Source organism: Asterias amurensis, chromosome 8 (assembly GCF_032118995.1).
Source record: "Asterias amurensis chromosome 8, ASM3211899v1".
Taxonomy (NCBI): domain Eukaryota; kingdom Metazoa; phylum Echinodermata; class Asteroidea; order Forcipulatida; family Asteriidae; genus Asterias; species Asterias amurensis.
Genome location: NC_092655.1, coordinates 1,451,296 through 1,477,837, shown reverse-complemented (window position 1 = coordinate 1,477,837; position 26,542 = coordinate 1,451,296). Strand labels below are relative to the sequence as shown.

The window sequence follows — 26,542 nt, the reverse complement described above, 5'->3', positions numbered from 1 at the left end:
TCAGTTGTGCGCCGGTACAATTTGGTCCTTGGTTCAAACCCCGCTCTAGTCGGTTTGTCTTTGTTCAACCCCAAATTATTTACTACTTGATAGATCTAAAATCAAAACCTGATAGTATACCATCAATTAATGCCATTGTTCCTCACATTCAATATTATTTTCTTTCTAGAAGTGCCATTGAAATGAAAGTATGAATGGTACAAAATCTTAGAACTGAATATAGATTCTTGGCATTTTAACGAATGAGCTTGGTTGGTGTGTAAATGTAAACTCAGCAAACTTGATGTGATCTTTGACAAAGTAAAGCTACGACACTAACCCATACATGTGAGCCACTAAAGCATCACATAGATACATGATTATACACTACACATACTAATTAATTGTATATTTCCATTATTTTATAGATGTGTGATGGCAGAAGGACTTCAAGAAAAATGCTCGCGACAGAAACTCCTCAGCAGTTAACGGTAATTGGCAAGCTAAGAAACGCTTTGAGCTAGAGAGTTTGATATATCCAAACACTTATTGGTCTTTGTAGGGAAGTTACGCTCTCCAAGAGAATGAACTAAGACATTTGACTGAGTAAGAGTAATTCCAGCAACACATATTTATATTGCCGCTTAGCATTAGTATTATAAGAAATGTGGCCATTGCAATTCATTGTGTGCTTTCCGCTGATGAGTTGATTGTTGTACAAAGCTTGGCTAGCAAAATGGCATAAGTAACTTTAAATATCCTTCTGCCAGCACCAATGGATAGTACCTTAATACATCAACAGTCGCAATAAATGGACTGTAAGTAAAGGTCTGTTTACACGATGTAAGACTTCATCAAATTTACCCCATCGTATTTTTGGCAACTTTTGTTTGGATTGTAAAAACATTTTACAAGTGGAAGTGTGCACTGCAGCAGTTGACTCAAAGTTGCTAACAAGTGCCTTTAAGTGTGACAAACCCCTTTAAGTATCACGGTGATGAAGCCAAACTGTTTGTTAACAGGCCTTTTTACAATTCATAAACAAAACAACAAGCCTACCTTAATATCCTTGAATTGAATAAAAGAAGAAGCTTGTAGTAGAGAGATGATGAAGTGTTGAAGTCATGATGAAGCTGCAATCTAAGTGTTCTCATCACAGCCTTGGTGCATCTCTTGTGAGGAAACTGCTGCTCCTCATCGTCTTAATGAACCTGTAAACAGAAATCAAAGAATCGAGAATGTTATAAGCACCATTGATCAAACTTGACAGTTTGTATTAAATATGTAACCTTAGCTACAAATAGTGTAGGGCCATTTTCTAGGGAAAAATGCTTTGAAAACATCCTGATTTATTTTTTAATCATTATAAGCAAAATGTCAGATCAGGCTGATACATTGTTCTTAAGAGTACGTGTCAGGTTTTCTTTTAAAGACACTGGACATTATTGGTAATTGTCAAAGACCAGTGTTCTCACTTGATGTATCTCAGCATATGCATAAAATAACAAAACTGTGAAAAATTGAGCTGAATTGGTCATCAAAGTTGTGAGATAATAATTAAAGAAAAGTTGTTCCGAGACCTCAAATTCTAAACTTGAGGTCTCGAAATCAAATTCGTGGAAAATTACTGCTTTCTCGAAAACTATGTCACTTCAGAGGGAGTGGTTTCTCACAATGTTTTATATTATCAACCTCTCCCCATTACTCATTACCAAGTAAGGTTTTATGCTAATAATTATTTTGAGTATTACCAATAGTGTCCACTGCCTTTAAAGGCATGACATGTTAATGTGAACTCTAAGTCCTGTTAACCAGTGCATTAACAATTGCCTAGATTTTATTGTAAAGAGTTCAATTCTCCTCAGGCTTTTAATTGTTTAAACTTGTTCTTTGAATTTTTTTTTGGAGAAGAAATTAAATAAAACTTTAATTTATTGGAATGGAAATTGATTGAGTTCTTTATTTTTCCATTATCAATGAAGACAGAAGAAGGTGTTGTTTCGGGGGTTAATTGATTTTATTAAAGATTGAAAGGCCGGTACAGAAGGGGTTCAACTTGGGGGCGGTTCAAGATTGAAAGAAAGGTGGGGTTTGGATTGGTATATGTTGTAGAAGGGGTTACAATTTGGGGGTGGTTTAAGATAGAGAGAAAGGGGAGGGGCGGGGGATGAAAGTAAAGGGCCCTATTTCATAAAGCCTGTAAGCACAAACAATTTGCTTAGCATGAAACTTCTTCCTTGATAAAACAAGATTACCAGCTAAATTTTAAATTGTTGCATATTGCTTTTTACTGGCATTCAGAGGTATTTGCTCATCCTGAAAATCACTTTTTGGTTGGTAATCCTGTTTTTATTAAGATAGAAATTTCATGCTAAGCAAGCAATTTGTTGTGCTTACAGGCTTGATGAAATTGGGCCCAGACTGGTAGAAGGGGTAACATCTTGGAGGCGGCTCAAGATTGAAAGAAAGGGGGAGGTTTGGATTAAAGTACAGGCTGGTAGAAGAAGGGGTTACATCTTGGGGGCGGTTCAAGATTGAACAAAAGGGGGAGGTTGGATTGAAGTACAGGGTGGTAGTAGAAGGGGTTACATCTTGGGGGCGGTTCAAGATTGAAATAAAGGGGGGTTGATTAAAGTAAAGGACCCAATTTCATAAAGCCTGTAAGCACAAAAATTTGCCTAGCAAGAAACTTCTTCCTTGATAAAACAAGATTATTAGCTTAATTTTAATTTGTTGCATATTGCTTGTTACTGGTATTCAGCTATTGTTTGCTTATCCTAAAAATCACTTGGAAATTTGGTTGGTAATCTTGTTTTTATTAAGATAGAAATTTCATGCTAAGCAAGCAATTTTTGGTGCTTACAGGCTTTATGAAATTGGGCCCAGACTGGTAGAAGGGGTAACATCTTGAAGGCGGCTCAAGATTGAAAGAAAGGGGAGGTTTGGATTAAAGTACAGGCTGGTAGAAGAAGGGGTTACATCTTAGGGGCGGTTCAAGATTGAACGAAAGGGGGAGGTTTGGATTAAAGAACAGGCTGATAGAAGAAAGGGGTTACATCTTGGGGGCGGTTCAAGATTGAAATAAAGGGGGTTTGATTAAAGTAAAGGGCCCAATTTCATAAAGCCTGTAAGCACAAACAATTTGCTTAGCATGAAACTTCTTCCTTGATAAAACAAGATTACCAGCCAAATTTTAATTTGTTGCATATTGCTTGTTACTGGTATTCAGCTTTTGTTTGCTTATCCTGAAAATCACTTGGAAATTCGGTTGGTAATCCTATTTTAATTAAGATAGAAATTTCATGCTAAGCAAGCAATTTTTTTTGCTTACAGGCTTAAAGGAACACGTTGCCTTGGATCGGACGCTTGGTCTATAACTTAGCGTTTGTAACCGTTTTTTATAAAACGCATGGTTGGAAAGATGTTTTAAAAGTAGAATACAATTATCCACACAAGTTTGCCTCGAAATTGCGTGGTTTTCCTTTTACTGCGCGAACTAACACGGTCGGCCATTTATGGGAGTCAAGAAATTGACTCCCATAAATGGCCGACCGTGTTAGTCGACGAGGTAAAAGGAAAACCGTGCAATTTCGAGGCATGTTTGTGTGGATCATTGTATTCTACTTTTACAACATCTTTCTACCCATATGCATTTTATAAAAAACAGTTACAAACGCTTTTCAAAGACCAACTCGTCCGATCCAAGGCAACGTGTTCCTTTAATGAAATTGGGCCCAGACTGGTAGAAGGGGTAACATCTTGAAGGCGGCTCAAGATTGAAAGAAAGGGGGGGGTTTGGATTAAAGTACAGGCTGGTAGAAGAAAGGGTTACATCTTAGGGGTGGTTCAAGATTAAACGAAAGGGGAAGGTTGGATTGAAGTACAGGCTGGTAGAAAAAAGGGTTACATCTTGGGGGCGGTTCAAGATTGAACGAAAGGGGGAGGTTGGATTGAAGTACAGGCTGGTCAACATCTTGGAGGCGGCTCAAGATTGAGAGGAAGGGGAGGTTTAGATTAAAGTACAGGCTGGTAGAAGAAAGGGTTACATCTTGGGGGCGGTTCAAGTTTTAAAGAAAGGGGGAGGTTGGATTAAAGTTCAGGCTGGTAGTAGAAGGGGTTACATCTTGGGGCGGTTCAAGATTGAAAGAAAGGGGGAGGTTGATTGAAGTACAGGCTGGTAGTAGAAAGGGTTACATCTTGGGGGCGGTTCAAGATTGAAAGAAAGGGGGAGGTTGGATTGAAGTACAGGCTGGTAGTAGAAAGGGTTACATCTTGGGGGCGGTTCAAGATTGAAAGAAAGGGGGAGGTTGGATTGAAGTACAGGCTGGTAGTAGAAAGGGTTACATCTTGGGGGCGGTTCAAGATTGAAAGAAAGGGGGAGGTTGATTGAAGTACAGGCTGGTAGTAGAAAGGGTTACATCTTGGGGGCGGTTCAAGATTGAAAGAAAGGGGGAGGTTGGATTGAAGTACAGGCTGGTAGTAGAAAGGGTTACATCTTGGGGGCGGTTCAAGATTGAAAGAAAGGGGGAGGTTGGATTTAAGGACAGGCTGGTAGTGAAGGGGTTACATCTTGGGGGCGGTTCAAGATTGAAAGAAATGGGGAGGTTGGGTTTGTAGTAGAAGGGGTTACATCTTGGGGGCGGTTCAAGATTGAAAGAAAGGGGGAGGTTGGATTGAAGTACAGGCTGGTAGTAGAAAGGGTTACATCTTGGGGGCGGTTCAAGATTGAAAGAAAGGGGGAGGTTGGATTGAAGTACAGGCTGGTAGTAGAAGGGGTTACATCTTGGGGGCGGTTCAAGATTGAAAGAAAGGGGGAGGTTGGATTTAAGGACAGGCTGGTAGTAGAAAGGGTTACATCTTGGGGCGGTTCAAGATTGAAAGAAAGGGGGAGGTTGGATTGAAGTACAGGCTGGTAGTAGAAAGGGTTACATCTTGGGGGCGGTTCAAGATTGAAAGAAAGGGGGAGGTTGGATTGAAGTACAGGCTGGTAGTAGAAAGGGTTACATCTTGGGGGCGGTTCAAGATTGAAAGAAAGGGGGAGGTTGATTGAAGTACAGGCTGGTAGTGAAGGGGTTACATCTTGGGGGCGGTTCAAGATTGAAAGAAAGGGGGAGGTTGGATTTAAGGACAGGCTGGTAGTGAAGGGGTTACATCTTGGGGGCGGTTCAAGATTGAATGAAATGGGGAGGTTGGGTTTGTAGTAGAAGGGGTTACATCTTGGGGGCGGTTCAAGATTGAAATAAAGAGGGGGGTTTGGATTGAAGTACGGTCTGGAAGTAGAAGAAGGAGTTGGGGACAGTGAGGGGCAGCGTGACAGGAGTAAGATTTTGATTAATCGGCATGACCACACATTGACAATCAAATTCATCACAAGACTTTGAAACTCACCAGTAATTGCAGTAATTTTGAGAGGTGAAGCGTACACATGTAGTTCAAACTGTCATCTGCTGAGGACTTCTTGCGTGATGATAGTTGGTGATGACTAAAACTCTGTTTGTTGAAACGCTGTACACAGTGAGGTAACTTCAAGGATTCCTACAGTGGGGAAAACACACAACAACAATTTGAGTGAAAAGGTGGGGTTTGGGATTTTTCATTTTATTATTAATTATTATTGATTTCACAATTCACCTGGGTGGCACATTAAAGTGCTTTGTACAGAGGAACAATAAAATATCAGGCATTGAACCTCACTCTTGAAGGGGCATGGTAATTTTCCTCTGGAAAGTGTCACTTCCAGGAGGAAAAAGTAACTTTGATTTGCAAAAGCAAATGGCACCACGGCAAATGAGTTAATTCACAAGGCCTTTAATTAAAAACCATCCAATCCATTCAGAGAGGACACAAACCTTTTAGGATATTAACAAAATGCTTAGTAAACATATTTGATATTGTTGTTTGGTTAGATGAGCCTCCCATCGAGGGAACTTGGCAAACTCCTTCAAGGGTGAACACCAACCTGGTAGCAACAGCCAATCTCTCTCTTAATAATAATAATAAACCAGTCTTAAAAAGTGCATTACACACGGAGTCCCAATGCGTTGTGCAAAGTCAAAAGAGACTGAAGGACTATGCCAAGTATCGAAGTAGAAGTAGAAGAACACAAACAAAGTAAGTTAGAGTTTAACAAAAGAGTTTTGAAAAAAAACAACGTTTGAATTGATCCATAGTTGAAGCCGATGAACAGGCAAGTAGAGATTGTGATTGGGAGCGGAAATTTCTAGAAAGGCTGATTTTTGTAGACATTGGTTCACAACACATCTAGGATTATGAATTGCACAAAATAAATAACGAAATTGTGATTCAGTTACTATACGACAAAACTTATAACTTATTGTCATTTTGAAATCAGTGATGAGCTTGGTAGGATTCAAACCCACAACCTTGTTATTGCAAGTCATGCAGCCTTAACACTTGACAACCGGTGACCTTTGCATGATGAGGGACGTCAATAATGGTCAAACAGCAGCTCATTGAGCCAAATGCCTTACATGAGGTAAAAGAAACTTTAGTCTTTGTCAATCGCTGAGAGATAGTGGTTGTGCGCGGTGCACACGCACTTTCAAAGGGTCATACAGATACATTTATAGGAAAGTGTGAGATCAAGTGGCAAATGCAATCGCCAGTCAACACCGACAAATCAACAACTGCTATCAGTTATTTGTTTGATCGGTTTATTACTGTTGATTGAAGTAGATACAGTGTACATGCTTCACTACAGCCACGATATGTCAAAGTACTTTTTTCCAATGAATGCCAGCCAACATATTCCAAAAACAATGACCAACAATATATCCATGACCATTGATTGTGTACAACTTACTGTTTCAACGGACAAGTTTTGGAAAAAGTTTAAAAAGTTTTGGAAAGTTATCCCAAGTTTTAGCTTTTATCCCACTATAAATAGAGTGCTACCTGTGCCCCACGGCATCTAGACACACAACAAGAATCTATTAGCTATTTCCAGACAAACCAATACGAACAAATCCTTACTTACCGATGAATTGTGAAGGAAACATTTTGATTTTTTAAAACCATCGAGAGCAGACGACATGTTTACTAAAATACTTATGCACTGCATATGCGCAAACAGCGCCCTCTTGGTTGAAAAAAAATAATTACCCCAATTTTAAAACAGCGCCCTCTCTTGAAGTGAAAAATATTTACACGAAATTATGGACAGCGCCCTCTTTGGCGAAACAAATATTGACGCAAATTGAAGACAGCGCCCTCAGCGTTTAACGAGAATAACTTAGGTTTGTACGCACATAAAATACAAATTTTTAGGGTATTTTTATGTCTCATGAAGTTTCTGTTTATACAGGTGTAGCATGGATTCATCGAAACCTTTTGCAATCCTCCGCTCCACCGGATTGAATAACAAAACACTTCAAAAGCAACATCAACACTCGTTCGGAAGGTACATGTTTTGTTCTTTAAAATAGGGGAAGTCCCCAAAAGGTCCCTAATATAATAGCTACGTCATCGCACCACAAACAACGCTTACCAGAAGTTTCGAACTGGACCTTCACAATCTACGATCAGCACGTCATCATAGCACTAGCAGTAGAGCACTCGTTTCTCAAAGACTGTTCTTCCAACATCTGATCATCTGACTGTGGCATTTTCTGTCTCTTTTGTGATCTGTTGAGTAAGTATTGTGGCCTAATTAAAGGGGAGGTACACGTTTGGTAATTACCCAAAACAAATATTAACTTAAAAACTGACTTGGTATCGAGCATTGAATGAAGAGCTGTTGATAGTATTACCATGGTATTACTATTATACTACAGTACAAAACATTGTGAGAAACGGCTCCCTCTGAAGTAGCAATAGCATAGTATAGTTTTTGAAGTCGAGGTAATTTCTCATTAAAATAATACAAGACTTCTAGCTAGAAAGCACACAAATTCGTTCAACAAGGGTGTTTTTTCTTTCATCATTTTCTTCCAACTTCATCCAATGACCAATTGAGCTCAAATTTTCACAGGTTTGTTATTTTATGCATAATGTTGAGATACACCAAGTGAGAAGACTGGTCTTTGACAATTACTAATAGTGTACCTTCCCTGTAAGTGTCTTGCTTAAGGACACAAGTGTCAAGACTTTTGCGGGGGGTTGCGATAATAACGTGATTAAATAATTGGGTGGAATAACTAGTTAGTAGTGGCGATAACAATATTAAGGTAACCCTCCTCCTGTCGCGACGGCTTTCCGTCGGGAGGAGGGTACGACCGGCTTCCCGTCGGGAGGAGGGTTACGTTATCTGTCGCAACTAGGAAGTAACTAGACCCAGTTACTGAGACGCTGTACTCCATCCAAGGGACTCGTTCCCTAGGGGCGGGCGAGTTGTTCTATGAAATACGTTTGAAACATTTGATCAAAGTTTAGAAAGATGTTTTAAAAGTAGAATTCAATATAAGTATAACCATAACGAGCCACACATGCGCTTTTCATGGACTAACTCAACCGATCCAAGGCAACGTGTCCCTCTTCCTTTTCATTCATTGCTCATGTATCTTGTATTGTCATTTAGAGCCTTCCCTTTCGAGACAAACTCTCTTTTATTTTGCATTTCAAACGGTCCGTTTGGTTTGGTAAAGCAGTCTGCAGCAACAGCTAACAATTTTAACACTTGATTGTTTACAGTTGTTTTCCCTTTTGTTGCTTCTATTTTAGAGGAAGTAAGAAGCTCTCGTCAGAATGGAGTTCGTCGAGCCAGCTAGTATGGTCCTTACTGTGATCATCGAGATACACAACATTGTTAGTAAAGTACAGTCCTTTAAGCATCGTAGCCAGACTCTTGCTAAGAGGATCACAAGCTTAGAACCAGCGATCAATAGACTCGTCAACAGTGAGAATAATGCAATTGTGGGCAGTGTTGCTCGCGATGAACAGGGACTGAAGTTGTTCAGTCAAGCACTGGGGGATCTCCTAAAACTTGTACAGGGTATTCAAGACTTCCTCGGCACATTGACAGAGAAATCTTTCTTACGGAAATTACGGTATGCAACCAAGATTGGCAACCAATTCGACGAATTCAGCGGGCAGCTGGATGCCCTCGTGAAAGACATTCATTTTATTTTACACATGGAAATGAGAGAGGTGTCCTTCGATCGACTTAAAGAAGATAGGGAAGACCATGACAAAGATCTGCAACATCTTCTTGACATCACTGAAAAACTAGAAGATCTACAATTGGGTATGTCAGTGAAGGTGCAGAGCTTAAATTGGGGGGGGGGGGTATCAAGGAGAGAAAGTGTAACTCCTGAACTAGGAAGGATGTGATTCTGTATAAACAGGAAAACCAATCTTTTCCGCAGTGAATTTGTGTGCAGGATAACATCTCAGGTCAAGTAGAGTTTCCTCCATTTAAGCCACCTTGAGATCTCGATCCAGTGGACGCATTCTAACGACACTACTAGGTTAAATCGTTTTCCTATGGTAGCTCTTTACATTAATTGCTTTGCTTTCTACTCTGATTCCGAAACTTAGCTCCGCACCACTAGTTTTAAAAGGTCATTTGGAAACGGTTCAATTACATGTACCATTCTTATTTTGCTCATATTGTTTTCTTACATACAGGTCAAGAAGTAATGACTGCAAAGATCAATGAAATAAAGAGAGAGCTGTCTGCAAAACCGGGTAAGATAACGACCTTTAGATTTTCAGTCTTCTAAAAAGTCTCTCCAACCATATTAATTTCACAACAAATGCCTTTTGAGTCCAAAGTGCCCAATCCGAAGATAATGTGCCCCTTGAAGATCTGGGAAGATGTTTTTTAAGAAACAAGGCCAATGTCTCTGAGTTAAAGACAGAATTTGAAAAATCTTTGAGAAAATTGTCGTGCCATTACAAGTCATGCTGTATACCAGTTGTGATAACGTAACCCTCTTCCTTTGTTGTTGTCGGGAGGAGGGTTCCGTTATCACAACTGTAATACAGGCCTGAACGTCTATCAGTTTACAATGTTGAACGCAAAGAATCATTCACCCCCCTCCACAAATATCGAAACTTAAAACACAAAAGTTTGCACTTTCCCAGGTCCCCTACCCAGATTCCAGAATCGTAAACATCATTTTACTTTTATCTTTTCTTGTACAGGCAACTGTTTTGACCACGGACTTGATGGTGGACCCAAAGAAATCGACTTAAGTCGGCTAGAAAACAGAGAATTGTTAACTGAAGGGTTTACGGGAACAGTCTACAAGGCTTCGTATATGAAGGAAACGGTCGCCCTGAAAGTTTTTCCAGAAGGGTACTTCTTTTAAACTTTTGCAAAATAAATAGTTAATATTACCCCATCAGTTAGGGAACTTCATTACTGATTAGGGAATGAATCTATTGTAAAAGAACACGTTGCCTTGGATCGGTCTTTGAAAAGCGTTTGTAACCATTTGTTATAAAATGCATATGGTTAAAAAGATGTTTTAAAAGTAGAATAAAATGATCCACACAAGTATCACTCGAAATTGGGTGGTTTTCCTTTTACCACGTCGACTAACACGGTCGGCCATTTATGGGAATCAAATTTTTGACTTCCATAAGTGGCCGACCATGTTAGCAAAGTCAAAGAAAAACCATGCAATTTCGAGGCAAATTTGTTCCTTTAAAGATAGCCATTACTGTTTTTAAATGCATGAACAAAACTACTCGTCGATATATTTCCACTTTACTGTCACATTACACTCCTCCACGATTTCTTCGTGTGACACTTGACATCACTCGCTTGAATGTTCCCTGAGCAAACAAAGTTCTAAGTCAAAAAGCTTTTAGTGTAGCTGGGCCAATAATTTTGGAACAATCTTCCTACTGTCATTAGGGAATCTGTCACTCTTCTGAAGAGAAGCCAGTTAAGGCCGGTCACACTGGCCTCGATAACGAGATTGAGAACGTTAACAATGCACGCCCACAATTTTTGGAATAAGCACACGTATTCTGCGCAGAGCAATTAAACCAACAGAAAGCAACCTCTTTGCGTCTTGATCGTTATTGTTTTTGTTATCGCTTCAGTGTGTCTGGCCCTTTATGGTGAATTGTCAGTTTGGCCAGCTAGAAACCCAATATTACTCATCGATACTTTTCTGCCCTGAATGAAATTAAAAGCCTTTGTACATAACTAAATAATTGTCTTCATAATAATGAGTTGTTTTTATCCTTTTCTTCATTATTTTACATTTGCAGAGCGAATTTGAATAAAGGCGTTCTCCTTCAAGAAGTAAAGAATCTGATTCGCCTCAGATCCATTCATGTTGTTCGGATTTGGGGTGTATCTACCACAATAGGTGAGCTCTTCAATTGTCACAGCAAAATTGATTCCCCTGTTGTTGCGTGTCATGGCCAAGCAATCATGCACACTGGACTCAAGCTCTGGTGTTTCTGATCAGCAGAGTGTGGGTTCGAGTCCACGCCGTGACCCTTGTTTCCTAAATCAACACACTTGATCATTATCTTTGCCCTTCGGATGGAACATCCAGCTGCTCATCCTCGGAGCACAGAAAAGTTTGTGAAATCCTGGCGTGAAGTTATATTTAAAAAAAAAAAAAAAAGGATTTACTTTCCTTATCACTTAAAAGAACCACCTGTAATTTGTTTGAAATTTTTTTACTTTTTCTTATTTTGGTCATTTTAATTCCAGAGCCTATGATCGTTATGGAGTATATGGAGCGGGGCAACCTTCGTCATGTCCTAGACACCACTGATGCAAGTCTGCTTCCGTGTCATAAGCGCATTCAGATGGCTCTGGATGGCGCCCTCGGACTTTATTGCATCCATCACATGGATCGAGCCATGCTCCACCTCGACCTATCAAGCCATAGGTTTCTCGTCAACGCTAAGTGGGAAGTGAAGGTAAATGCATCAACCTGTCAACATTCAGCCATTGTATTTTCCTACTGTACAATAGCCATAGTCAAACTGTTGTGGCTAAATGGTCAAGAGCGCTGGACTCAAGCTCTGGTGTTTCTGATCAGCAGAGCGTGGGTTGGAGTCATGGACCCAATTTCATAGAGCCTATACGTATAAAAACCTGCTCAGACAAGAAAAATCTTGCTGAGCAAAAACGGGTTACCAGCCAACATTTCATAAGGTTTACATTGTTGCGACTGGTAGCCCACTCATTTCTTGCTTACCAAAGAAATTATAATCTGCTTAACAGCTTTATGAAATTGTGCCCTAGTCTTGATACAGGGCATAATGGGGGCACCCTCATCTTGACAATACCATTACTCATCTCTCTTTTATTATTTTCATAATATACAGATTTCTGATGTGGGGATGGCCAAAACTTACACATCGATCCGAAAACAGTCGAAGCTGAAACGTCCCACCTCAAACATGAACTACGTTAGCCCTGAGCACATAAAGGATGTAAACCTTGCCCCAAATGAGCCCATGGAGGTGTACAGGTGGGTACACGATTTAACAACGATCTATAGTTGGTTCTCGCAAAGCCATTGGACACTTTCGGTACAGACAAAAAATTACAAATAACTTACAGGGTTTAAGGTTTACAGAAGGTAATGGTGAAAGACTTCTCTTGATATAATATTCCATGAAATGCTTTACTTTTTGAGAAAACATGAAATTAATATCAACTCTCGAGAGTTACAGATTTATTTTAAACACATGTCAGGACACGGCGAAATGTGCAGAAACAAGGGTGGGTTTTTCCCGTTATTTTCTCCCGACTCCGATGACCGGTTGTGATTGAGCCTAAATTTTCACAGGTTTGTTGTCTTACACAGAAGTTGTGATACAGGAAGTGTGGGCCTTGGACAATACTGTTTACAGAAAGTGTCCAATGGCTTAAATGATCTCACTTAGCTGCAGAGCATTTTAAAGGCACTGGACACTTTTGGTAGTTGCTCAAATTACTGGTTAGCAAAAAAACTTACTTTGTATCGAATAATGGAGAGCTGTAAATAGTATTAAACATTGTGAGATCGGCAGCCTCTGAAGTAACATAGTTTTTGAGGAAGAGGTAATTTTCACTCTAATATTATAAGACTTCAGGCCTGAAGCCTTTATTAGGCATCTGAAAGCACACAAATTTGTGCCGTAAGTAAACTGTAAAAGGAAAATAGGTCAAACGGCATAATTTGTTCATTAAGGAGGTTCCCATTCATGTCATCTGTTTATTTACACTTTATTTTAATCTTTTTACAGTTATGGAATTATAATGTGGGAAATAGCCACTGGACTCCGACCATACGAAGGTAAATCATGATTTTAATTGCAAAGAATTTTTTCAGGGCGTTTTTGATAGATGTCATCTTAAAATACCACAAATAATTTTTTTTAAAGTAAACTTTTTTTATGATAATAATAATAATAATAAACATGTCTTTGTTTAGCGTTTAAATCCGTCATAGTGCTCAAACTATATTACCCCTGGTCACTATGGCATTTCACTCCTTGAACCATCTCAGCTCTTATTATTATTATGTTTAAATATAGATCAGCAATGAAATCTGAGTCTTTGTTACAGTTTCATTAAAAGAAAATCCTTCATCAAAAATTTACATACAATTTCTAAGAAGATCAGTTTGATGTGAAATTCTTAAACATTTGTTTCCATTTTCCCAGGGGAAAAAGATACGGAAGTTATGACATTTGTTAAGCAGGAGGGAAAACTGCCCTTTCCCTCATTTGTGACAAATGATGGACTTAAAGGACTGATTGATAAATGTCGGAGCTTTCGTCCTCTGGACCGACCAACATCTAGTGGTAAGTAACCATTTGTCGTGTGCCCGACACAAAGGGCAAAAGATTGTTTGCAATTTATTTTCAGAGTTCCTACTTCGAGAACAAACCTTGAGTGTACAAATCTTGGCATTTTCTCTTCCATTTTATTGTCATGGTTTGAAATATGTCTGCAGAGTAATTCTAGCAACAAACATCTAATAGTTATGCCCTCAGTTGAGAAGCTGTTTCATCGCTTTTGATTTTTACTGTTTTTAATTGTTTCTTTAATTGCTTTCTTCTGTCCTTCATTTCAGAGATCGTGGACACCCTTAAGGGCTTGAGAAGTAAGTTTATGTGTTGTATTGTCTTTAAGAGATGGTCTACGTTTTAGTGATTGGTTTGCGAAACATTTCACTTAGAAGTACTGTGGCTATGTATCAAAAAAGATTCAAGTTTTTATGCCCCAAAATTTGAATTGAGAAGCTTTACTGTCAGTAACACAATTATTTCTTCATGCATAACGGCTCTGGACCACCTTTTAAAATGAATTGAGCACGATTAGTTTTATTGTTATTCATCTACATTTAAAGCCATTATACATTTTCAGTACAGAAAAGAAGAAAAAAAAGTTCACAGATTTACAAATAACTTACAGGGTTTACAGAGGGTAATGGTGAAAGACTTCTCTTGAAATGTTATTCCATGAAATGCTTTACTTTTTGAGAAAACATTAAAACAATATCAATTCTTGATAGCGACAAATACAAATTTATTTTGAACACATGTCATGACACACAGAAACGTGCGGTTTGTTATTTGATATAGAAGTTGTGATACACGAAGTGTGGGCCTTGAACAATACTGTTTACCGAAAGTGTCCAATGGCTTTAAGTATGGGAATAAAACAATCAAATTGTTGGAAAAAACTAAAGGTATACTTTTCCTTTAAAAACTATTTCAGACAAAATCTAACAGAATCTTTGCAAAAACTTGTCATTAAAAGTGTTTGAATTAAAATAAAAAGCTCTTCTGCACTTTATTATTGTGTCATTTTGGTTGTCGTTATAAAAAAAAATATTTTTCTGTCCGCAGGTGCCCTCGAAAAATCCAATGATATATGGTGGGAGTAGCTCGACGCTGGGCCCGGCCCTGTGTGTTAGGTGACTAGCCCGGTGACTAGTTTTTGTATTATTATTATCTATTGTCACATTTGGAGGTTCGTAATCTACTTCAGATTCATAAATACCTAAGACAGTTTATCCATTCTGATTGGTTGAGAGGGCATCATGAGGGGTTGTTTGAACGGGTGATAAAACACCAGTAAAAAGTGTTATAACATGGGCATGACACGTGAGCTTGCACCTATGCTGATAAGAGAGTTTCCTCATTCCTATTGGTCGAGAGCAACGGCTGAAACAGTTGTGCAACATCACGCGATATGCGCGACGCCCACAGCATTATTTTCTAAGGAGTTGTTTACGCGAGGGCGGCGGAGGGCCTTACCATTTCATAGCTGGAGGGGTGTTGTGTTGAAAGAAATCATTGAATAGTTTATAATTTTTGCATTTATTTTATTTTTTGACCAAAAGTGTTATTGATTTTTGACCGAAAAGGTACTTATGAATGGGAATCAAAGTGTGTTGAATCAATTTTCAACTAGTGGTTTAAACCCGCCAAGGCCTGGTTCTTGATAATTTACCTCGACTTCGTCTCAGTAAAATTATCAAGAACCAGGCCTCGTTGGGATTAAACCACTAGTTGAAAACCTCTTCACCACACATTGATTCCCTTATTAAAAATCCATTATGGGCATTATTTGTAGCATTATTTTGTGTGTTTTACTTTGGAAACATGTGTAAAAAGATTCTGTTCTTCCATCCTTTTGACTAAAGATCTCGGTATGCAATTAAAATAATATTAAATATTGTCTGCTTATATAGGATTTGAGGCATTGCATGGTGAGGTATCAATGTATATTTGGTTTGTGGTAACACCATGTGTGTATCTACTTTATCTACTCGTCTCGGTAAAATTATCAAGAACCATGCCTCGTTGGGATTAAACCACTAGTTGAAAACCTCTTCACCACACATTGATTCCCTTATTAAAAATCCATTATGGGCATTATTTGTAGCATTATTTTGTGTGTTTTACTTTGGAAACATGTGTAAAAAGATTCTGTTCTTCCATCCTTTTGACTAAAGATCTCGGTATGCAATTAAAATAATATTAAATATTGTCTGCTTATATAGGATTTGAGGCATTGCATGGTGAGGTATCAATGTATATTTGGTTTGTGGTAACACCATGTGTGTATCTACTTCCAGGTAGAGTTGTTCTTAGGGAACTGTCTTGCTTTATTCTACTGTCTTGCTTTATCTACTCCTCGGCAGTAGAACAAAGCAAGACAGTTCCCTAAGAACAACTCTACCTGGCAAGTAGATACACACATGGTGTTACCGCAAACCAAATATATATTGTCTGCTTGTTATAATGAACATTTATAAGAGTAACTAACATTTACATTGTAATTCTTTTATAGAAATTAGAAATCATTAGTTTGCATTGGACGTCATTATTTCTGTAGTGTAGTTGCTGTTTATAAATATATGGAAGTATTTGCTGAATCTAAATTAGTAATAAATAATAATTTAAAGACCCAATCAGTGTCACTGATTAAGGAAAAATCTAATAATAATGATACTATGTTCTCATATAATGGTTTACAAGGTGCTGTGGCGCAATATGCAGCCATGCGATCACACTAGGAAAACGGCGCAAACTCAGGGCAAACTATATATTATTGTTACTATTATTAATAAATAACTGTAAATCTAACACAAACTAACTTAGATATTACCACTTGAACAATTAAACAATAAATATTTTTTAACATTTTGCTCATAATCTTCCATTAAAGTTCTTCAAAGAAAAAAACAAAATCTCTTGTAGTTGTCTTTTTATTTTTAGTCTGTGAATACCTGAAATCAAATACTGCCCCATTTAAAGAGTTAGGAGGGGGTGGGTTGGGGGTTGGTCAGTGAATAGTTCGCGACGGGATTGCGCTGGGGCAAGATGTACATGTATGTACTTTGGGTAAAGATGAAGGGATAGAGTAAGAGGTAAGGGCTCGGGAAGGGACTAGTAGGGTTAGGTAAGGGTAGAGTTTGGGCAACAGATAGAGTTGGGGCTAGACATGGTGAAGGGTTGGGTAAAGGGGTAAGGGCTTGGGAAGGGGCTAGTGGGGTTAGGTAAGGGTAGAGTTTGGGCAACGGATAGAGTTGGGGCTAGACATGGTGAAGGGTTGGGTAAAGGGGTAAGGGCTCGGGAAGGGACTAGTAGGGTTAGGTAAGGGTAGAGTTTGGGCAACGGATAGAGTTGGGGCTAGACATGGTGAAGGGTTGGGTAAAGGGGTAAGGGCTTGGGAAGGGGCTAGTGGGGTTAGGTAAGGGTAGAGTTTGGGCAACAGATAGAGTTGGGGCTAGACATGGTGAAGGGTTGGGTAAAGGGGTAAGGGCTCGGGAAGGGACTAGTAGGGTTAGGTAAGGGTAGAGTTTGGGCAACGGATAGAGTTGGGGCTAGACATGGTGAAGGGTTGGGTAAAGGGGTAAGGGCTCGGGAAGGGACTAGTAGGGTTAGGTAAGGGTAGAGTTGGGGCAACAGATAGAGTTGGGGCTAGACATGGTGAAGGGTTGGGTAAAGGGGTAAGGGCTCGGGAAGGGACTAGTAGGGTTAGGTAAGGGAAGAGTTTAGGGCAACAGATAGAGTTGGGGCTAGACATGGTGAAGGGTTGGGTAAAGGGGTAAGGGCTCGGGAAGGGACTAGTAGGGTTAGGTAAGGGAAGAGTTTAGGGCAACAGATAGAGTTGGGGCTAGACATGGTGAAGGGTTGGGTAAAGGGGTAAGGGCTTGGGAAGGGGCTAGTGGGGTTAGGTAAGGGTAGAGTTTGGGCAACAGATAGAGTTGGGGCTAGACATGGTGAAGGGTTGGGTAAAGGGGTAAGGGCTTGGGAAGGGGCTAGTGGGGTTAGGTAAGGGTAGAGTTTGGGCAACAGATAGAGTTGGGGCTAGACATGGTGAAGGGTTGGGTAAAGGGGTAAGGGCTTGGGAAGGGGCTAGTGGGGTTAGGTAAGGGTAGAGTTTGGGCAACAGATAGAGTTGGGGCTAGACATGGTGAAGGGTTGGGTAAAGGGGTAAGGGCTTGGGAAGGGGCTAGTGGGGTTAGGTAAGGGTAGAGTTTGGGCAACAGATAGAGTTGGGGCTAGACATGGTAAAGGGTTGGGTAAAGGGGTAAGGGCTCGGGAAGGGACTAGTAGGGTTAGGTAAGGGTAGAGTTTGGGCAACGGATAGAGTTGGGGCTAGACATGGTGAGGGGTTGGGTAAAGGGGTAAGGGCTTGGGAAGGGACTAGTAGGGTTAGGTAAGGGAAGAGTTTGGGCAACAGATAGAGTTGGGGCTAGACATGGTGAGGGGTTGGGTAAAGGGGTAAGGGCTTGGGAAGGGACTAGTAGGGTTAGGTAAGGGTAGAGTTTGGGCAACAGATAGAGTTGGGGCTAGACATGGTGAGGGGTTGGGTAAAGGGGTAAGGGCTTGGGAAGGGACTAGTAGGGTTAGGTAAGGGAAGAGTTTGGGCAACAGATAGAGTTGGGGCTAGACATGGTGAGGGGTTGGGTTAAGGGGTAAGGGCTTGGGAAGGGGCTAGTAGGGTTAGGTAAGGGTAGAGTTTGGGCAACAGATAGAGTTGGGGCTAGACATGGTGAGGGGTTGGGTTAAGGGGTAAGGGCTCGGGAAGGGACTAGTAGGGTTAGGTAAGGGTAGAGTTTGGGCAACAGATAGAGTTGGGGCTAGACATGGTGAAGGGTTGGGTAAAGGGGTAAGGGCTTGGGAAGGGGCTAGTAGGGTTAGGTAAGGGTAGAGTTTAGGGCAACAGATAGAGTTGGGGCTAGACATGGTGAAGGGTTGGGTAAAGGGGTAAGGGCTTGGGAAGGGGCTAGTAGGGTTAGGTAAGGGTAGAGTTTAGGGCAACAGATAGAGTTGGGGCTAGACATGGTGAAGGGTTGGGTAAAGGGGTAAGGGCTTGGGAAGGGGCTAGTAGGGTTAGGTAAGGGTAGAGTTTAGGGCAACAGATAGAGTTGGGGCTAGACATGGTGAAGGGTTGGGTAAAGGGGTAAGGGCTCGGGAAGGGACTAGTAGGGTTAGGTAAGGGAAGAGTTTGGGCAACGGATAGAGTTGGGGCTAGACATGGTGAAGGGTTGGGTAAAGGGGTAAGGGCTTGGGAAGGGGCTAGTAGGGTTAGGTAAGGGTAGAGTTTGGGCAACGGATAGAGTTGGGGCTAGACATGGTGAAGGGTTGGGTAAAGGGGTAAGGGCTTGGGAAGGGACTAGTAGGGTTAGGTAAGGGTAGAGTTTGGGCAACGGATAGAGTTGGGGCTAGACATGGTGAGGGGTTGGGTAAAGGGGTAAGGGCTTGGGAAGGGGCTAGTAGGGTTAGGTAAGGGTAGAGTTTGGGCAACGGATAGAGTTGGGGCTAGACATGGTGAGGGGTTGGGTTAAGGGGTAAGGGCTCGGGAAGGGACTAGTAGGGTTAGGTAAGGGTAGAGTTTGGGCAACAGATAGAGTTGGGGCTAGACATGGTGAAGGGTTGGGTAAAGGGGTAAGGGCTTGGGAAGGGGCTAGTAGGGTTAGGTAAGGGTAGAGTTTGGGCAACGGATAGAGTTGGGGCTAGACATGGTGAAGGGTTGGGTAAAGGGGTAAGGGCTCGGGAAGGGACTAGTGGGGTTAGGTAAGGGTAGAGTTTGGGCAACAGATAGAGTTGGGGCTAGACATGGTGAGGGGTTGGGTAAAGGGGTAAGGGCTTGGGAAGGGGCTAGTAGGGTTAGGTAAGGGTAGAGTTTGGGCAACAGATAGAGTTGGGGCTAGACATGGTGAGGGGTTGGGTAAAGGGGTAAGGGCTTGGGAAGGGGCTAGTGGGGTTAGGTAAGGGTAGAGTTTGGGCAACAGATAGAGTTGGGGCTAGACATGGTGAAGGGTTGGGTTAAGGGGTAAGGGCTTGGGAAGGGGCTAGTAGGGTTAGGTAAGGGTAGAGTTTGGGCAACAGATAGAGTTGGGGCTAGACATGGTGAAGGGTTGGGTAAAGGGGTAAGGGCTTGGGAAGGGACTAGTAGGGTTAGGTAAGGGAAGAGTTTGGGCAACAGATAGAGTTGGGGCTAGACATGGTGAAGGGTTGGGTAAAGGGGTAAGGGCTTGGGAAGGGGCTAGTAGGGTTAGGTAAGGGTAGAGTTTGGGCAACGGATAGAGTTGGGGCTAGACATGGTGAAGGGTTGGGTAAAGGGGTAAGGGCTTGGGAAGGGACTAGTAGGGTTAGGTAAGGGTAGAGTTTGGGCAACGGATAGAGTTGGGGCTAGACATGGTGAAGGGTTGGGTAAAGGGGTAAGGGCTTGGGAAGGGACTAGTAGGGTTAGGTAAGGGTAGAGTTTGGGCAACGGATAGAGTTGGGGCTAGACATGGTGAAGGGTTGGGTAAAGGGGTAAGGGCTTGGGAAGGGGCTAGTAGGGTTAGGTAAGGGTAGAGTTTGGGCAACGGATAGAGTTGGGGCTAGACATGGTGAAGGGTTGGGTAAAGGGGTAAGGGCTTGGGAAGGGACTAGTAGGGTTAGGTAAGGGTAGAGTTTGGGCAACGGATAGAGTTGGGGCTAGACATGGTGAAGGGTTGGGTAAAGGGGTAAGGGCTCGGGAAGGGACTAGTGGGGTTAGGTAAGGGTAGAGTTTGGGCAACAGATAGAGTTGGGGCTAGACATGGTGAGGGGTTGGGTAAAGGGGTAAGGGCTTGGGAAGGGGCTAGTAGGGTTAGGTAAGGGTAGAGTTTGGGCAACAGATAGAGTTGGGGCTAGACATGGTGAGGGGTTGGGTTAAGGGGTAAGGGCTTGGGAAGGGACTAGTAGGGTTAGGTAAGGGAAGAGTTTGGGCAACAGATAGAGTTGGGGCTAGACATGGTGAGGGGTTGGGTTAAGGGGTAAGGGCTTGGGAAGGGACTAGTAGGGTTAGGTAAGGGAAGAGTTTAGGGCAACAGATAGAGTTGGGGCTAGACATGGTGAAGGGTTGGGTAAAGGGGTAAGGGCTTGGGAAGGGGCTAGTAGGGTTAGGTAAGGGTAGAGTTTAGGGCAACAGATAGAGTTGGGGCTAGACATGGTGAAGGGTTGGGTAAAGGGGTAAGGGCTTGGGAAGGGACTAGTAGGGTTAGGTAAGGGAAGAGTTTGGGCAACAGATAGAGTTGGGACTAGACATGGTGAGGGGTTGGGTAAAGGGGTAAGGGCTTGGGAAGGGACTAGTAGGGTTAGGTAAGGGAAGAGTTTGGGCAACGGATAGAGTTGGGGCTAGACATGGTGAAGGGTTGGGTAAAGGGGTAAGGGCTTGGGAAGGGGCTAGTAGGGTTAGGTAAGGGTAGAGTTTAGGGCAACAGATAGAGTTGGGGCTAGACATGGTGAAGGGTTGGGTAAAGGGGTAAGGGCTTGGGAAGGGACTAGTAGGGTTAGGTAAGGGTAGAGTTTAGGGCAACAGATAGAGTTGGGGCTAGACATGGTGAAGGGTTGGGTAAAGGGGTAAGGGCTTGGGAAGGGACTAGTAGGGTTAGGTAAGGGAAGAGTTTGGGCAACAGATAGAGTTGGGGCTAGACATGGTGAGGGGTTGGGTAAAGGGGTAAGGGCTTGGGAAGGGGCTAGTAGGGTTAGGTAAGGGTAGAGTTTGGGCAACAGATAGAGTTGGGGCTAGACATGGTGAAGGGTTGGGTAAAGGGGTAAGGGCTCGGGAAGGGACTAGTAGGGTTAGGTAAGGGAAGAGTTTGGGCAACGGATAGAGTTGGGGCTAGACATGGTGAAGGGTTGGGTAAAGGGGTAAGGGCTTGGGAAGGGGCTAGTAGGGTTAGGTAAGGGTAGAGTTTGGGCAACAGATAGAGTTGGGGCTAGACATGGTGAAGGGTTGGGTAAAGGGGTAAGGGCTTGGGAAGGGACTAGTAGGGTTAGGTAAGGGAAGAGTTTGGGCAACAGATAGAGTTGGGGCTAGACATGGTGAGGGGTTGGGTTAAGGGGTAAGGGCTTGGGAAGGGACTAGTAGGGTTAGGTAAGGGAAGAGTTTGGGCAACAGATAGAGTTGGGGCTAGACATGGTGAGGGGTTGGGTTAAGGGGTAAGGGCTTGGGAAGGGACTAGTAGGGTTAGGTAAGGGAAGAGTTTGGGCAACGGATAGAGTTGGGGCTAGACATGGTGAGGGGTTGGGTAAAGGGGTAAGGGCTTGGGAAGGGGCTAGTGGGGTTAGGTAAGGGAAGAGTTTGGGCAACAGATAGAGTTGGGGCTAGACATGGTGAGGGGTTGGGTTAAGGGGTAAGGGCTTGGGAAGGGACTAGTAGGGTTAGGTAAGGGAAGAGTTTGGGCAACGGATAGAGTTGGGGCTAGACATGGTGAAGGGTTGGGTAAAGGGGTAAGGGCTTGGGAAGGGGCTAGTGGGGTTAGGTAAGGGAAGAGTTTGGGCAACAGATAGAGTTGGGGCTAGACATGGTGAGGGGTTGGGTTAAGGGGTAAGGGCTTGGGAAGGGACTAGTAGGGTTAGGTAAGGGAAGAGTTTGGGCAACAGATAGAGTTGGGGCTAGACATGGTGAGGGGTTGGGTAAAGTGGTAAGGGCTTGGGAAGGGACTAGTAGGGTTAGGTAAGGGTAGAGTTTGGGCAACAGATAGAGTTGGGGCTAGACATGGTGAAGGGTTAGGTAAAGGGGTAAGGGCTTGGGAAGGGGCTAGTGGGGTTAGGTAAGGGTAGAGTTTGGGCAACAGATAGAGTTGGGGCTAGACATGGTGAAGGGTTGGGTAAAGGGGTAAGGGCTTGGGAAGGGGCTAGTGGGGTTAGGTAAGGGTAGAGTTTGGGCAACAGATAGAGTTGGGGCTAGACATGGTGAAGGGTTGGGTAAAGGGGTAAGGGCTTGGGAAGGGGCTAGTGGGGTTAGGTAAGGGTAGAGTTTGGGCAACAGATAGAGTTGGGGCTAGACATGGTGAAGGGTTGGGTAAAGGGGTAAGGGCTTGGGAAGGGGCTAGTGGGGTTAGGTAAGGGTAGAGTTTGGGCAACGGATAGAGTTGGGGCTAGACATGGTGAAGGGTTGGGTTAAGGGGTAAGGGCTTGGGAAGGGACTAGTAGGGTTAGGTAAGGGAAGAGTTTGGGCAACAGATAGAGTTGGGGCTAGACATGGTAAAGGGTTGGGTAAAGGGGTAAGGGCTCGGGAAGGGACTAGTAGGGTTAGGTAAGGGTAGAGTTGGGGCAACAGATAGAGTTGGGGCTAGACATGGTGAAGGGTTGGGTAAAGGGGTAAGGGCTCGGGAAGGGACTAGTAGGGTTAGGTAAGGGAAGAGTTTAGGGCAACAGATAGAGTTGGGGCTAGACATGGTGAAGGGTTGGGTAAAGGGGTAAGGGCTTGGGAAGGGGCTAGTGGGGTTAGGTAAGGGTAGAGTTTGGGCAACAGATAGAGTTGGGGCTAGACATGGTGAAGGGTTGGGTAAAGGGGTAAGGGCTTGGGAAGGGGCTAGTGGGGTTAGGTAAGGGTAGAGTTTGGGCAACAGATAGAGTTGGGGCTAGACATGGTGAAGGGTTGGGTAAAGGGGTAAGGGCTTGGGAAGGGGCTAGTGGGGTTAGGTAAGGGTAGAGTTTGGGCAACAGATAGAGTTGGGGCTAGACATGGTAAAGGGTTGGGTAAAGGGGTAAGGGCTCGGGAAGGGACTAGTAGGGTAAGGTAAGGGTAGAGTTTGGGCAACGGATAGAGTTGGGGCTAGACATGGTGAGGGGTTGGGTAAAGGGGTAAGGGCTTGGGAAGGGACTAGTAGGGTTAGGTAAGGGAAGAGTTTGGGCAACAGATAGAGTTGGGGCTAGACATGGTGAGGGGTTGGGTAAAGGGGTAAGGGCTTGGGAAGGGACTAGTAGGGTTAGGTAAGGGTAGAGTTTGGGCAACAGATAGAGTTGGGGCTAGACATGGTGAGGGGTTGGGTTAAGGGGTAAGGGCTTGGGAAGGGGCTAGTAGGGTTAGGTAAGGGTAGAGTTTGGGCAACAGATAGAGTTGGGGCTAGACATGGTGAGGGGTTGGGTAAAGGGGTAAGGGCTTGGGAAGGGGCTAGTAGGGTTAGGTAAGGGTAGAGTTTGGGCAACAGATAGAGTTGGGGCTAGACATGGTGAGGGGTTGGGTTAAGGGGTAAGGGCTTGGGAAGGGGCTAGTAGGGTTAGGTAAGGGTAGAGTTTGGGCAACGGATAGAGTTGGGGCTAGACATGGTGAAGGGTTGGGTAAAGGGGTAAGGGCTCGGGAAGGGACTAGTAGGGTTAGGTAAGGGAAGAGTTTGGGCAACGGATAGAGTTGGGGCTAGACATGGTGAGGGGTTGGGTTAAGGGGTAAGGGCTCGGGAAGGGACTAGTAGGGTTAGGTAAGGGTAGAGTTTGGGCAACAGATAGAGTTGGGGCTAGACATGGTGAGGGGTTGGGTAAAGGGGTAAGGGCTTGGGAAGGGGCTAGTAGGGTTAGGTAAGGGTAGAGTTTGGGCAACAGATAGAGTTGGGGCTAGACATGGTGAAGGGTTGGGTAAAGGGGTAAGGGCTTGGGAAGGGACTAGTAGGGTTAGGTAAGGGTAGAGTTTGGGCAACGGATAGAGTTGGGGCTAGACATGGTGAAGGGTTGGGTAAAGGGGTAAGGGCTTGGGAAGGGACTAGTAGGGTTAGGTAAGGGTAGAGTTTGGGCAACGGATAGAGTTGGGGCTAGACATGGTGAAGGGTTGGGTAAAGGGGTAAGGGCTTGGGAAGGGGCTAGTAGGGTTAGGTAAGGGTAGAGTTTGGGCAACGGATAGAGTTGGGGCTAGACATGGTGAAGGGTTGGGTAAAGGGGTAAGGGCTTGGGAAGGGACTAGTAGGGTTAGGTAAGGGTAGAGTTTGGGCAACGGATAGAGTTGGGGCTAGACATGGTGAAGGGTTGGGTAAAGGGGTAAGGGCTCGGGAAGGGACTAGTGGGGTTAGGTAAGGGTAGAGTTTGGGCAACAGATAGAGTTGGGGCTAGACATGGTGAGGGGTTGGGTAAAGGGGTAAGGGCTTGGGAAGGGGCTAGTAGGGTTAGGTAAGGGTAGAGTTTGGGCAACAGATAGAGTTGGGGCTAGACATGGTGAGGGGTTGGGTTAAGGGGTAAGGGCTTGGGAAGGGACTAGTAGGGTTAGGTAAGGGAAGAGTTTGGGCAACAGATAGAGTTGGGGCTAGACATGGTGAGGGGTTGGGTTAAGGGGTAAGGGCTTGGGAAGGGACTAGTAGGGTTAGGTAAGGGAAGAGTTTAGGGCAACAGATAGAGTTGGGGCTAGACATGGTGAAGGGTTGGGTAAAGGGGTAAGGGCTTGGGAAGGGGCTAGTAGGGTTAGGTAAGGGTAGAGTTTAGGGCAACAGATAGAGTTGGGGCTAGACATGGTGAAGGGTTGGGTAAAGGGGTAAGGGCTTGGGAAGGGGCTAGTAGGGTTAGGTAAGGGTAGAGTTTAGGGCAACAGATAGAGTTGGGGCTAGACATGGTGAAGGGTTGGGTAAAGGGGTAAGGGCTTGGGAAGGGGCTAGTAGGGTTAGGTAAGGGAAGAGTTTGGGCAACGGATAGAGTTGGGGCTAGACATGGTGAAGGGTTGGGTAAAGGGGTAAGGGCTCGGGAAGGGACTAGTAGGGTTAGGTAAGGGAAGAGTTTGGGCAACGGATAGAGTTGGGGCTAGACATGGTGAAGGGTTGGGTAAAGGGGTAAGGGCTTGGGAAGGGGCTAGTAGGGTTAGGTAAGGGTAGAGTTTGGGCAACAGATAGAGTTGGGGCTAGACATGGTGAAGGGTTGGGTAAAGGGGTAAGGGCTTGGGAAGGGACTAGTAGGGTTAGGTAAGGGAAGAGTTTGGGCAACAGATAGAGTTGGGGCTAGACATGGTGAGGGGTTGGGTTAAGGGGTAAGGGCTTGGGAAGGGACTAGTAGGGTTAGGTAAGGGAAGAGTTTGGGCAACAGATAGAGTTGGGGCTAGACATGGTGAGGGGTTGGGTTAAGGGGTAAGGGCTTGGGAAGGGACTAGTAGGGTTAGGTAAGGGAAGAGTTTGGGCAACGGATAGAGTTGGGGCTAGACATGGTGAGGGGTTGGGTAAAGGGGTAAGGGCTTGGGAAGGGGCTAGTGGGGTTAGGTAAGGGAAGAGTTTGGGCAACAGATAGAGTTGGGGCTAGACATGGTGAGGGGTTGGGTTAAGGGGTAAGGGCTTGGGAAGGGACTAGTAGGGTTAGGTAAGGGAAGAGTTTGGGCAACGGATAGAGTTGGGGCTAGACATGGTGAAGGGTTGGGTAAAGGGGTAAGGGCTTGGGAAGGGGCTAGTGGGGTTAGGTAAGGGAAGAGTTTGGGCAACAGATAGAGTTGGGGCTAGACATGGTGAGGGGTTGGGTTAAGGGGTAAGGGCTTGGGAAGGGACTAGTAGGGTTAGGTAAGGGAAGAGTTTGGGCAACAGATAGAGTTGGGGCTAGACATGGTGAGGGGTTGGGTAAAGTGGTAAGGGCTTGGGAAGGGACTAGTAGGGTTAGGTAAGGGTAGAGTTTGGGCAACAGATAGAGTTGGGGCTAGACATGGTGAAGGGTTAGGTAAAGGGGTAAGGGCTTGGGAAGGGGCTAGTGGGGTTAGGTAAGGGTAGAGTTTGGGCAACAGATAGAGTTGGGGCTAGACATGGTGAAGGGTTGGGTAAAGGGGTAAGGGCTTGGGAAGGGGCTAGTGGGGTTAGGTAAGGGTAGAGTTTGGGCAACAGATAGAGTTGGGGCTAGACATGGTGAAGGGTTGGGTAAAGGGGTAAGGGCTTGGGAAGGGGCTAGTGGGGTTAGGTAAGGGTAG

At 43.9% G+C, this 26,542-nt stretch overlaps 2 protein-coding genes and 1 long non-coding RNA gene across 3 annotated transcripts in view; 1 reads left to right on the top strand and 2 right to left on the bottom strand.

The window, feature by feature from the left end:
* Positions 1–1,072: 1,072 nt before the first annotated feature.
* LOC139941036 (uncharacterized) lies at positions 1,073–7,618 on the bottom strand. Its single transcript, XR_011786526.1, has 3 exons — positions 7,487–7,618; positions 5,368–5,514; positions 1,073–1,190 (listed from the first exon to the last, which is right to left on the bottom strand). It is a non-coding gene; the product is annotated as an uncharacterized lncRNA (long non-coding RNA).
* Positions 7,277–16,062, top strand: LOC139941032 (mixed lineage kinase domain-like protein). The gene is made up of 11 exons (XM_071937447.1): positions 7,277–7,630; positions 8,659–9,181; positions 9,565–9,624; positions 10,084–10,237; positions 11,164–11,264; positions 11,618–11,829; positions 12,241–12,386; positions 13,147–13,196; positions 13,567–13,707; positions 13,980–14,009; positions 14,758–16,062. Exons 2-11 carry the CDS (start codon positions 8,683–8,685, stop codon positions 14,793–14,795), a joined length of 1,431 nt encoding a protein of 476 aa, XP_071793548.1. The 5' UTR covers positions 7,277–7,630; positions 8,659–8,682; the 3' UTR covers positions 14,796–16,062.
* LOC139941034 (potassium channel subfamily K member 18-like) overlaps positions 12,381–26,542 on the bottom strand; it is a 66,838-nt gene continuing 52,676 nt past the window's right edge. Inside the window, exon 4 of the transcript XR_011786524.1 lies at positions 12,381–12,441. The gene's annotated coding sequence lies outside the window, so the exon portion shown is untranslated. The remainder of the gene's footprint in view (positions 12,442–26,542) is intronic.

What these genes read in the sequence shown, in the direction of transcription:
- LOC139941032 (XM_071937447.1), top strand. Translation starts at nt 8,683, where the DNA reads ATGGAGTTCGTCGAGCCAGCTAGTATGGTCCTTACTGTGATCATCGAG. An exon ending in CTGAAAGTTTTTCCAGAAGG is followed by an intron (nt 10,238 to 11,163) that starts GTACTTCTTTTA and finishes TTACATTTGCAG; the next exon opens with AGCGAATTTGAATAAAGGCG. An exon ending in GGGTGTATCTACCACAATAG is followed by an intron (nt 11,265 to 11,617) that starts GTGAGCTCTTCA and finishes TTTTAATTCCAG; the next exon opens with AGCCTATGATCGTTATGGAG.